Source organism: Polypterus senegalus, chromosome 12, assembly GCF_016835505.1.
Source record: "Polypterus senegalus isolate Bchr_013 chromosome 12, ASM1683550v1, whole genome shotgun sequence".
In the NCBI taxonomy this organism is placed as follows: Eukaryota; Metazoa; Chordata; class Cladistia; order Polypteriformes; family Polypteridae; genus Polypterus; species Polypterus senegalus.
In genome coordinates, this window is record NC_053165.1 from 151,397,338 (window position 1) to 151,411,263 (window position 13,926).

Here is a 13,926-nt window from a genome sequence, read left to right on the forward strand (position 1 = left end):
CTCCATTGACTCCACGAAGATCACAGCATCGCCAGCAAAGTCAAGATCAGCGAATCTCTCTTCACCAACAGATGCCCCACAGCCACTGGACCCCACGGCCTTGCCCAACACCCAGCTCATGCCAGCATTGAACAGAGTAGGAGCTGAACAGACCCCTGCCAACCCCCAGAATCAACTGGGAAGCACTCACAGTACCAGTGTACAGGCCGGCCATGATATCCTGTAACTTTGGGGGGGGATCCCGTGAAGTCTCAGGATGTCCCACAGGGCAGCTCGATCAACTGAGTCAAATGATTTCTGAAAATCGACAAAGGCTGCAAAGAAACTCGCGTTTGCGCTCAATGAGGACCCTCGGCGTCAGGATGCGGTCGATGGTAGACGTCTTAGGGGTAAAACCAGACTGTTCCGGTCGCTGGTAGGTGAGTAAGTAATCACGGAGCCTATTGAGGACGACCCTAGCAAGGACCAAGGACAGAGTGACAGGCAGAGACCCCAAAATTGGTGGGGTGCCAGCTGGGCCACCCTGTTTAATTGTGCATTGACCAAATATGAATAAAAGGTGGGGGGGCACTAGAATCTAAATCAACGTTCCTTTTGGTTTGGGTCTGACCGGGACCTCAATCCTGATGAGTGTTCTGATCGCAAGTCAGACGCCTCCTTCTGGTGAACGGCCATTTTTTATATGCGTTGGCCCAGAAGAGGCGGGGCTTATGGGAGTGATGGAGGCGTGGCCAGTCAGTCGTTCACCTCGGCCTTCTTATCTGAGCTGTGGAGTGAAGAAGTGAAGAGACAAGGCAGCTAGGAGCAGCGCCCCCTTTGCTTCTCAGGGTGGTACTGCATACTTGCTCGAAGCTGGCAAGGTGGTCCGCAGACGGGCATGCGTGACATTGTGATGGACTGGAGTCCGGCTGTTCCCTACTTTGTCTTTAGTATTACTAAGAAGGCCTCAGATTACCTGTGATCCCGTATTGGGTTAAGCAGGTTGGAGAATTCGACGAGATCCAATAAATCCACGGCCCGCTGTAGTAACAAAGACCCCAATAGCTGTGTTTCTCCATTTGTGTTCACACAATTCCTTTCTGTTTTTATACAGTCATAAATAGGTTTCTGTTGCTCTCCAAAAGCTGTAGGAAGCTAGCCAAAGGACATGCTCTCCGCTGAAGCCTTTCACTTCATTAAGTTCACCATGAATGTGAATTATGTCAATAACAGCCCACGGCTGCAGTCTCACAGTCAAATGGGCTTCACTGCATATAAACCAGGCGGCGGTCCCGGCTGCCATCTCTCTCTCTCTCTGCCCAAAGCCCTGCAATTAGACAATATTGACATTGTGCGACTCCGAGAACACGGCGGCTTTATCGGGGTCTTCACGTCTCTGCACAGGCTCTTACTTCTAGTCTGGGGGGCTGTGTTAGGACAACTCGGCGTGTAAAGATGAACGACAAGACTTCAACCTGCTCCTGCCGGCTGCTTTCATTTTCTCTGGGCATCTCGGTGGTCACCGTGCTGAACTTAGTGGGGCTCGTGTTTCTCATCCTGCAGCACAACAGCTTGTCGGCGCAGCTCAAAGATCTGGAGGTTCAGTTGGATACGTTTTCTGAAAGTTCGGTCGTGACGTTCCTACGTCAGGTCATTGAGGACAAAGAAGATGAACCCCAGCCGTTCCAGTTTTCGAGAAATAAAAGGAGCCGGGAGCCTCACGAAAGCACCATCCAAGCTGAAAATGAAGACATGCTTATGCTGATGACGTATTCTATGATTCCTGTAAGTCGCACATATCACCTTTTACCTGATTATTTTAGTTAAACATTAGTTACTTATGCTTGGAAGGCGAGGAGGAGAAACTAAATATGTTAATGGAGTTTAAATGGAACTCTAACAGTCAACTGCCGTTAGTAAAGATCTCAAAACATCAGGTGTGTATGACGCCAGAAATTGTAATTACGATATGAGGAGGAGAAGGCGGGCAGGACAGGTGCAGGACATGTTGACGTGCGAAATCGGAAGACTCAGAACGTTACTTCAATATACTGGGTTTGTAGACACTTAAAGAGTCACTGCGAGAAAACACGAGGGCTGATCTGTCCATCCGTCTTCTGTGCCTGTCTGATCTGTCACTTCGGGTCATGAAGCACAAGAGGACAGTGGTGGACAAATATGTGTGTGCGTGTGGGTGTGTTTATATAGTCAGTCAGTCAGTCATTATCAATCCCGCTATATCCTAACACAGGACCACGGGGGTCTGCTGGAGCCAATCCCAGCCAGCACAGGGCACAAGGCAGGAACAAATCCTGGGCAGAGTGCCAGCACACCGCAGGGCACACACACACACACACACTAGGGACACTTTAGGATCACCAATGCATCTAACCTGCATGTCTTTGGACTGTGGGAGGAAACCAAAGCACCCGGAGGAAAACCACACAGACACGGGGAGATCATGGAAACTCCTCGCAGGGAGCACCCAGGAAACAAACCTGGGTTTCCTAACTGCAAGGCAGCAGGGCCACCACTGCGCCACCGTGCCACCCAAAGTCAGAAAAGTGCACAAGAATAATCTCTTTATTATAATAAAAAAATCTTGGGACAAGACGTGACTTTTTGAAGAGACTTTTTGTAAGGAAGTCATGTGAGACGGAGACTTTAACCATGAGATTCTTTCAAGTCACACCCTACTTACAACTATTTTCAAACAAGACCACGGCCATCGGGTGCATTCTGGAGTTTAACCTGGAGAGACACCAATCCATTAAAGGGCTTACTTATGAACACACACACACACACACTAGGGACACTTTATACAAATCTATATATACAGTATATCTCTCTCTCTCTCTTTATATATTTATATGTGTGTGAGTGAGTGTGAGTGTATTCAGAGGTTGACTTTGTATTCCCAGACTGTGACTTCATGTACTCAGAAGTGATGTTATATATTTAGTAATTACGTTGTATTTTTAGATGTTGACAATTATATACTATATTATTATACTGTACTATGTATGAGAATAGTAATAATAATAACTATTATACTATAATTATACTATACTATATTATTATTATTATACTATATATGATTATATTATTATTATTTATTATTATACTATATACTATACTATATTATTATTATACTATATATGATTATAATATTATTATTACTTTTATTATTATTATACTATATACTATATAAATATATTCGGACTATGACTTTACATATTCAGACTGTGACTTGATATATTCAATACTGACATTATAAATTCAGACATTGAGTTTGCATACGCAGACTGTGACTTTATATATTTACATGCTGACTTTATATGTTCAAGAGTGACTGCCTGTATTCAGAAGTTACTTTATATATTCAAACATTGACTAAATATATTCAGACTGTGACGTTATATATTAGGAAGCTGACTTTATTTAGGAAAGACTACATATTCAAACATTCTTTATATATTCTGACTTTGACTGTATATTCAAAATATTTGCCTGTTTGGCAGCTCACAACAAATATATATAAATTGTTAGGTTATATTGTAAGAACTGCTGCCATTAAGTTGAGGGACATTACGCTAGACATATATAAAGCTCTAGTAAGACACATCTGGAGTCCTGCATGCAGTTCTGCTCACCACAATACACGAAAGACAAATCAGCACTTGTAGCTCAGCAGATGAGAACAACCAAGTGCATCATGGGATTGAACGACAATCCTTCTCTGACAGGCTGAGGGAATTAAACTTACTTAGTCTTGAGCAGAGGAGGGTGCCTGGGGGGTCCAATCCCGGTCTTCCAAATCCATTGATAAAGACAATGGTCCTGCTCCATTGCAAGGAGGAATAAACCAATAAAAATGGCACAAGCACCAAAGTGCCACCACAGGGAACTAAGAAAACAAAAGAAAACTGGAAAAAGTTGGCAACTGTGAATCAATGACTGCCACGATGACTGAAGATAAATGAACAACTGAGTAGCAGAAGGTCCTGGATGCGGATTTTTCATACTTTTGTAATGTTTTTGTTGTCTTTATAGATTCGCATAATGGTGGATTTGTGTAACAGCACAAAAGGAATCTGCTTAACAGGTATGTCATATTGTGATGATATTTTTGGAAATTCAAACCACTGCCCGGTGAAGCAAATCACATCGATGATCTCCTTCCAATGGCACCTGTTGTGGGTGGGATATGTTAGGCAGTAAGTGAAGAGTCAGATCTTGAAGGTGATGAGCTGGAAGCAGCAAAAATGGGCAAGCGTAAGGATCGGAGCGACTTTGCCAAGGGCCAAACTGTGATGACCAGGCGACTATGTCAGAGCATCTTCAAACTGGCAGGTCTCGGGCTCTTTTCCCAGCATGTAGTTCGTTAGCACTGACCAAAAGTGGTCCACGGAAGGAGAAGTGGTGCACCAGTGACAGGGTCATGGGGAGTGAAGGCTAGCCTGTCATGTCCGATACCACAGAAGAGCTACTGCAGCACAGATGGCCGATGGAGAATGCGGGTGTGTAAACTGGGATGCCTCGGGGGGACCACTGGCACCTGTTACATGGCTTCTGCTGGTCCATTTTTTAAAAGCCTAGAAGTTGTTTTCCCACCCTGCCAGCGTACCCGTCTGTCCTTGCATGGCGTCTGCATGGCCTCCCTGCGTCTATGGAGGTTAACTCCAGCAGTCCAGACTGGATGAACTGGCGACGCTAAGCTGGCCCTGTGTGTGTGTTTGCCCTGGAATGGACTGGCGCCCCGTCCAGGGTTAATTCCTGCCCTGCGCCCCCTGCTAGGTGGGATAGGCCCCAGCAGACCCCCAGTGACCCTGGTCTGATTGTTAGAAAACAACATGACTTTGATTTCGTTATGTTTGGTGGGTTTTAAACTTATTCACGCTGTGTAATTTACTCTTCATTTTTTTTTTTTTCTACCTACGGTGCCCCAGCCACATCCGCCGATGACATTAAAGTAATACTGGGGGGTCCTACTGGAGAGTGCAGCCCACGTAATAAAACGTACAGCTCGGACCTCAAACTGGGTTTCACGCGTCCTCTGGGAATCTCTGCTGCCAAACATCCGCTGTATTTAGACATTTTAAAAATCTTGCTCTTTGATCCCCTGGCATGAAATATTTTTATTTGAAAAATAAGTTTGGAAATAAACACATACATAAAAACACGTGGACAAAATTGTTGGTACCCTTCAGTCAATGAAAGAAAAACTCACAATGGTCACAGAAATAACTTTAATCTGACAAAAGTAATAATAAATAAAAATTCTATGAAATTTAACCAATAAAAGTCAGACATTGATTTTCAACCATGCTTCAACAGAATTATTTCAAAAAATAAACTCATGAAACAGGCCTGGACAAAAATGATGGTACCCCTAACTTAATATTTTGTTGCACAACCTTTTGAGGCAATCACTGCAATCAAACGATTCCTGTAACTGTCAATGAGACTTCTGCACTTCTCAGCAGGTATTTTGGCCCACTCCTCATGAGCAGACTGCTCCAGTTGTCTCAGGGTGCCTTTTCCAGACGTCATGTTTCAGCTCTTTCCAAAGATGCTCAATAGGATTGAGGTCAGGGCTCATAGAAGGCCACTTTAGAATAGTCCAATGTTTTCCTCTTAGCCATTCTTGGGTGTTTGTAGCTGTGTGTTTTGGGTCATAGTCCTGTTTCAAGACCCATGACCAAGCTTTCTGACACTGGCCAGCACATTTCTCTCTAGAATCCCTTGATAGTCTTGAGATTTCATTGTACCCTGCACAGATTCAAGACACCCTGTGCCAGATGCAGCAAAGCAGCCCCAGAACATAACAGATCCTCCTCCATGTTTCACAGAAGGGACAGTGTTCTTTTCTTGATATGCTTCATTTTTCCGTCTGTGAACATAGAGCTTGGCAAAAAGTTCAATTTTTGTCTCATCTGTCCATAGGACATTCTCCCAGAATCCTTGTGGCTTGTCCCCACGTAGTTTGGCAAATTCCAGTCTGGCTTTTTTAGGATTTGTTTTCAACAATGGTGTCCTCCTTGGTCGTCTCCCATGAAGTCCACTTTGGCTCAAACAACGACGGATGGTGCGATCTGACACTGATGTTCCTTGAGCTTGAAGTTCACCTTGGATCTCTTTTAGAAGTTTTTCTGGGCTCTTTGTTACCATTCAGTATTATCCGTCTCTTTGATTTGTCATCAATTTTCCTCCTGCGGCCACGTCCGGGGAGGTTGGCTACAGTCCCATGGATCTTAAATTTCTGAATAATACGTGCAACTGGAGTCACAGGAACATCAAGCTGCTTCGAGATGGTTAAAATTCCAGTTAAAAAAAAGAAACGCAAAGAGAATGGAATTTTCTTTTAAAATCACGCAGCAATTGTTAAACTGCCGGTAAGACCCACTGCCAATTAGCAAAAATGAGGATAATTAGTGGCAGGTGTAAAACGCAGGAGATGTAGAGGACGTTCAAAAGGGCCACTAATTAAGAGAAAAGGGTCTGAATGAAAACCAGCAGCCACTGCGGCCCTCCAGGACTGGAGTTGGAGACCCCCTTGCTCTACACGACACGGTTAGGGTTGCCACATTGAAAACCCGAAAATCCGTAGCAAGTAATAAAACTAGCAACCTCAGCCCTTCAGATGCAGATTATTGACGTGGATGGGCGCCATTGCTTTTATCAGGCCCGGGTAATTCTGTAGGGCCGTGATTAGCAAATTGTGGCAATGAAATGACCTACGATTAAAAATAAATAAATAAATAGATAAATAAAACTCATATTTATGAATTTAATGGTTTTTTTTTTTTCTTCTTTCTTTTTAGGACCCGCTGGACCACCTGGTAAGATTACATGTGTGTGTGCAGGGCCCGATTAAGGTGGGTGCTATTGATGCTGCAGCATTAGGCCCATTCCTGAAATAGCCGCAGATAAAAACAGACGAGAATTTTCCGGAAGCTGAACAGTTTTCCTGTGCTATATTCACCTCGAAATAATTCTTAGAATGAAATACGGAGTCCGACTTTCGGACGCCTAGACACAGCGTTACTTATTATACAGTTACTATTGTTCTTTGTGCTGTGACGTAACTATAACGTCATTGTGTTTATTGCTAACTGAAGATTTCAAGTTAACACTATCAATTTTACGTTAAACAGTTTACTTAGTAATTTAGCTGCATTTTTATGCAGTATCTTAGGGATTCTTGCCACTTTATTATTGTTCGGTAAGATGGCTATTTAAATGGTCATCTGTAAAGGTAAAACTAAAAGCTGGCGCGCGGGCCCGGCATGGCTGTTTAGAATTTTTAAAATCCTCGACAGGATTCTGGTCTATTATGAAATTTAAATTGTGGACAAATTTTTACCCTCAAGAGCCTGAACTGAGTCACTTTGACCCAACGTCTCTCTGCAAATTCATTTTTTCTTAAGTTTCGTAAGAGAATTGTGAAATTGTGTGTATTTCATTGTTAGGTTTTCTGCATTAAGTGCACTTCAGACAATTGCTATTGAATGTTGATGTTACATAGTTTGATGTTAATCTCGAGTTGTTACGATACTACGTCGTTATTAATATTCATCTATACTAATAAAAGGCAAAGCCCTCACTGACTGACTCACTGACTGACTCCCTCACTCATCACTAATTCTCCAACTTCCCATGTAGGTGGAAGGCTGATATTTGGCAGGCTCATTCCTTACAGCTTCCTTACAAAAGTTGGGCAGGTTTCATTTCGAAATTCTACGCGTAATGGTCATAACTGGAAGGTATTTTTCTGCATATACTGTAATGGAGTTGAGCTCGAAAGCCGTGGAGGGGCGGAGTTTCGTGTGACATCATCACGCCTCCCACATAATCACGCATTACGTAGAAAACCAGGAATAACTCCAAAAACCGATGAAGAAAACATACATTATATACAGTCACCTAAAGGATTATTAGGACCACCATACTAATACGGTGTCTGACCCCCTTTCGCCTTCAGAACTGCCTTCATTCTACGTGGCATTGATTCAACAAGGTGCTGAAAGCATTCTTTAGAAATGTTGGCCCATATTGATAGGATAGCATCTTGCAGTTGATGGGAGATTTGTGGGATGCACATCCAGGGCACGAAGCTCCTGTTCCACCACATCCCAAAGATGCTCTATTGGGTTGAGATCTGGTGACTGTGGGGGCCATTTTAGTACAGTGAACTCATTGTCATGTTCAAGAAACCAATTTGAAATGATTCGAGCTTTGTGACATGGTGCATTATCCTGCTGGAAGTAGCCATCAGAGGATGGGTACATGGTGGTCATGAAGGGATGGACATGGTCAGAAACAATGCTCAGGTAGCCTGTGGCATTTAAACGATGCCCAATTGGCACTAAGGGGCCTAAACTGTGCCAAGAAAACATCCCTTACACCATTACACCACCACCACCAGCCTGTACAGTGGTAACAAGGCATGATGGATCCATGTTCTCATTCTGTTTACGCCAAATTCTGACTACCATTTGAATGTCTCAACAGAAATCGAGACTCATCAGACCAGGCAACATTTTTCCAGTCTTCAACTGTCCAATTTTGGTGAGCTCGTGCAAATTGTAGCCTCTTTTTCCTATTTGTAGTGGAGATGAGTGGTACCCGGTGGGGTCTTCTGCTGTTGTAGCCCCTCCGCCTCAAGGTTGTGCGTGTTGTGGCTTCACAAATGCTTTGCTGCATACCTCAGTTGTAACGAATGGTTATTTCAGTCAAAGTTGCTCTTCTATCAGCTTGAATCAGTCGGCCCATTCATTCTCCTCTGACCTCTAGCATCAACAAGTCATTTTCGCCCACAGGACTGCCGCATACTGGATGTTTTTCCCTTTTCACACCATTCTTTGTAAACCCTAGAAATGGTTGTGCGTGAAAATCCCAGTAACTGAGCAGATTGTGAAATACTCAGACCGGCCCGTCTGGCACCAACAACCATGCCACGCTCAAAATTGCTTAGATCACCTTTCTTTGCCATTCTGACATTCAGTTTGGAGTTCAGGAGATTGTCTTGACCAGGACCACACCGCTAAATGCATTGAAGCAACTGCCATGTGATTGGTTGATTAGATAATTGCATTAATGAGAAATTGAACAAGTGTTCCTAATAATCCTTTAGGTGAGTGTAATTAAGAAGGCAGCGAAACAATTAGAAACGAGCGAGTGAAATATAAAACCATATTCAGCGGCTCGCAGTGCGCAGACAAAAAGCAACAGTTCCAAAGAGTGCTGAACAAAAACCGAATTACACTGCTACGCTCAAATAGACAAACCACACGCCGTGGCGTAATAGTAGAGGCTTCGCTTCTAGCGGCGGCGTCCGAAGTTCGATTGCCGACAAGGGATGTACTGAGTATGTACGTGTGCTTCCCGATTCATTTTAGCCTCACATCCCCTTGGTTTGAGACGAATGAAAAAATATGCGGTTAACGCAGAAACTTTGAATTGCGCGATCACATTTGAAAAAATATATCTTTTCAACTTCTATTTAGTCAACACTTAGCATATTCATAAGTAAGGCTGCTGCGCAACTCAGCACGCCTCCCACGTAATTGACTGGCTTCCCATATAAGGCCATCCTTCGCTGCGGTGTCTATAACAAGGAAGCAGCTTTCTCACAGCTTTTGCGCTGTTTTATAAACGAACGACATGTACGAAAGTCGTTTTTTGTTTGCTTCGCCAACGAGGCAACCTTTTTATTTAATCCAAGGGTTCTGCACTGTTTTATTGTTCATTTGTTACGATTATTATACTTATTGTGTACGTATTTTACACTTAGTTTACTGTTCAAGTACCCATTTCCTTCATTTAATCCGCGGCTTTTCTGCTGTTGTTTTGTTCGTTTATTACAATTATACTTATTTCATTCACTTTCTTTCAGGCAAAGAATGTTACGTTATTTTTAAAATGTTTCCTTTTCTTTTTCATAACTTCTTTAACACACTACTTCTCCGCTGCGAAGCGCGGGTATTCTGCTAGTATTCAATAAAGGCTGGCTGGTTGTGTCGCAGGTGATTAAGGCTCCTTGGTCAGTCTGAGTGCGCAGGTACGGTGAGTGTCGAATGCACCAATGGCGAGAAACAATTGGACTTTTTACGCTGCAGCATCAGGCCCAATTTCGTCTTAATCCGGCCCTGTGTGTGTGCTTGTTGTACTCCTAAAGTTACGCATTTGAATTTCTAATACGTGCGCCTGTCTGGTATGCACATCCACATAATGGAATTCCCAACGACTCAAACCCATCCCACTCCTGGAGGGGGGACGGTGTCCCACCCTATCCCTCACTCTGACACCCGTATTCCCCCAGGTTAGCTGGCCTGGCCAGACAATTCCAATGTGGGAATTACAGCTATGGCTACGCAAGCAGAAATCTCATCTTGATCTGCTTAAGTCATCGATGTCACATTTCCCCCACGGGGTCAAATAAACTTCTACACTCACCTAAAGGATTATTAGGAACACCTGTTCAATTTCTCATTAATGCAATTATCTAATCAACCAATCACATGGCAGTTGCTTCAATGCATTTAGGGGGTGTGGTCCTGGTCAAGACAATCTCCTGAACTCCAAACTGAATGTCAGAATGGCAAAGAAAGGTGATCTAAGCAATTTTGAGCGTGGCATGGTTGTTGGTGCCAGATGGGCCGGTCTGAGTATTTCACAATCTGCTCAGTTACTGGGATTTTCACACACAACCATTTCTAGGGTTTACAAAGAATGGTGTGAAAAGGGAAAAACATCCAGTATGCGGCAGTCCTGTGGGCGAAAATGCCTTGTTGATGCTAGAGGTCAGAGGAGAATGAATGGGCCGACTGATTCAAGCTGATAGAAGAGCAACTTTGACTGAAATAACCACTCGTTACAACCGAGGTATGCAGCAAAGCATTTGTGAAGCCACAACACGCACAACCTTGAGGCGGATGGGCTACAACAGCAGAAGACCCCACCGGGTACCACTCATCTCCACTACAAATAGGAAAAAGAGGCTACAATTTGCACAAGCTCACCAAAATTGGACAGTTAAAGACTGGAAAAATGTTGCCTGGTCTGATGAGTCTCGATTTCTGTTGAGACATTCAAATGGTAGAGTCAGAATTTGGTGTAAACAGAATGAGAACATGGATCCATCATGCCTTGTTACCACTGTGCAGGCTGGTGGTGGTGGTGTAATGGTGTGGGGGATGTTTTCTTGGCACAGTTTAGGCCCCTTAGTGCCAATTGGGCATCGTTTAAATGCCACAGGCTACCTGAGCATTGTTTCTGACCATGTCCATCCCTTCATGACCACCATGTACCCATCCTCTGATGGCTACTTCCAGCAGGATAATGCACCATGTCACAAAGCTCGAATCATTTCAAATTGGTTTCTTGAACATGACAATGAGTTCACTGTACTAAAATGGCCCCCACAGTCACCAGATCTCAACCCAATAGAGCATCTTTGTTATGTGGTGGAACAGGAGCTTCGTGCCCTGGATGTGCATCCCACAAATCTCCATCAACTGCAAGATGCTATCCTATCAATATGGGCCAACATTTGTAAAGAATGCTTTCAGCACCTTGTTGAATCAATGCCACGTAGAATGAAGGCAGTTCTGAAGGCGAAAGGGGGTCAAACACCGTATTAGTATGGTGGTCCTAATTATCCTTTAGGTGAGTGTATCTTTCTATCTAATGTCCCGTTTTCGGATGGGATTAGTTTTGTACACCACAAAGTCATTTTAGTGGCCATCTGAATCGTTCAAGTCAGTAACTTTTCATGGACTGTGCATTCACATCTCGGTAAAATTTACGCCGACCTTTACCTTCTTTATAAAGTCCCACGTTAAACTAGTCCCGCGTAAATCGACACGCGACTCGAATGGGACTAACGTTACAAAGATCCTTCAGTTATCATCGCTTAACTTTAGCGCCCGAAGTGGAACAAACAGCAATCGGTGTACTTCTTGATGTGCACGCTGAATAACTGGAGGGGGTGGATTATCACCCCTTGGAGGTCCGCTGGCCCACTGGTATACTCAGTTTGTATAGAAAAGTGAGTTGGCAGGGGGCTGACCCCCTTGGAGGTGCAAGCGGGCACATTGTTCTTATAAATAAAGGGGGGCTAATGTGCTCTGCGCTGACGGTACGCAAACTTTAACTAAAAGGAACGGAGAAATGCTGGTCCAGAGGAAAGCACGGCCGGTAAATCACTGACTTTGTATAAAAATTCATTTAAAAATGACAGGGGTCTTACGTCAGCCCATGACCTGGTGTAGAGCTAATCCCATCTGAATAGACCTTTACACTGAGCATTCCTTGGTTAGACACCAATTAAAAAATAATAATAATCTTTATGCTGGGCATTATTCTTCATAACACATATGAGGTATTTTTAAGAATACAAGATGTATTTTATGGGTGGCACGGTGGCACAGTGGGTAGCTCTGCGGCCTCGCAGTATGGAGACCTTGGTTTGCTTCCCGGGTCCTCCCTGCGTGCAGTTTGCATGTTCTCCCCGTGTCTGCGTGGGTTTCCTCCCACAGTCCAAAGACATGCTAGTTAGGTGCACTGGCGGTTCTAAATTGTCCCTAGTGGGTGTGTGGGTGTCTGTGCCCTGCGGTGGGCTGGCACCCTGCCCAGGATTTGTTCCTGCCTTGTGCCCTGTGCTGGCTGGGATTGGCTCCAGCAGACCCCCGTGACCCTGTGTTAGGACATAGCAGGTTGGATAATGACTGGGGTGGCACGGTGGTACAGTGGTAGTGCTGCTGCCTTGCAGTTAGGAGACCCGGGTTCACTTCCCAGGTCCTCCCTGTGGAGTTTGCATGTTCTCCCCGTGCCTGCGTGGGTTTCCTCCCACAGTCCAAAGACATGCAGGTTAGGTGGATTGGCAATCCTAAATTGTCCCTAGTGGGTGTGTGGGTGTCTGTGCCCTGTGTTGGGCTGACGCCCTGCCTGTGGTTTTTTTTCTGCCTTATGCCCTGTGTTGGCTGGGATTGGCTTCAGCAGACCCCCGTGACCCTGTGTCAGGATATAGCGGATTGGATAATGACTGACTGACTGACAGATGTGTTTTACATTCCTTAGAAACAATCCACAAAAATAAAAAAGCAAAATAACATATAATACAATAAAACCAAAAAAACAAAGTAAACGGCAGCAAATAAATCAGGAACCAAAACTCAAAACTAAACTTACAGGAGGCTTGATGTGACGTCCTCAACACTCAGTGAAGCCCGGAGAGGAGGCGTGTCCTTCACTGGACTATAAAGGTAGTGGGCGGGGCCTTCATAGTGCTGTCATGGTGGCCCCGCCTCTTCAGGGCTCTTGCTACAAAACAGGAACCTAAGCTTGAATACACAATGCATAATTACATTGTAATAAACACTACATGAAAAAGAATAGAAAGAAAAAGAAAAAGAGTCATAGCCCAGAGAAGGAACATTACCTCATATTGTCATTGATCCACATGTCAAAACTAAATCGCACAGAACAACAAAAAAGAAAAACATTGAATTAGAGTTCCGTTTTCAGTGTCTGTTAAGCTCTCTGGTAAAAGCGCCACTGCATGACCTCCGTCTGTAACACCCGATGTGCTGTCTTGTCGAGGTCTTCCTGGTGCTGATGGACTGCCGGGCCAGAATGGATCAATAGGACTGCCCGGACAAAAGGGCGAGCCAGGAGAGGTTGGGAAGCGTGGAAAACGAGGTAAGCGGGATCTCATGAAAACACTTTAAGACACGACACACATGGGTCAGATTAAAATTAAAATCCTTTGTTGCTATTTAGTGTATAAATATTATATTTGAGAAAGTTAGTTTAAACTGCAAAAAATGTTCCTTAGCTATAAGTGTCTATTTTATTGATTGTGTGCATCACATTTTTTTATTTTCTTTACCTTCATGTGCAGTTTAACAATCAGCTTAACTCTCTGAATTATTATTGTTCAAG

The 13,926-nt window shown here is 44.0% G+C and overlaps 1 protein-coding gene across 1 annotated transcript in view; it reads left to right on the forward strand.

Annotated features, from left to right (window-relative positions):
* Positions 1 to 1,243: 1,243 nt before the first annotated feature.
* The window catches only part of gldn (gliomedin), a 29,773-nt gene continuing 17,090 nt past the window's right edge, over positions 1,244 to 13,926 (forward strand). The window contains exons 1-4 of the mRNA XM_039770326.1: positions 1,244 to 1,764; positions 4,033 to 4,084; positions 6,804 to 6,821; positions 13,585 to 13,683. Of these exons, the coding sequence (XP_039626260.1) occupies positions 1,435 to 1,764; positions 4,033 to 4,084; positions 6,804 to 6,821; positions 13,585 to 13,683 (499 nt within the window). The 5' untranslated portion in view covers positions 1,244 to 1,434. The remainder of the gene's footprint in view (positions 1,765 to 4,032; positions 4,085 to 6,803; positions 6,822 to 13,584; positions 13,684 to 13,926) is intronic.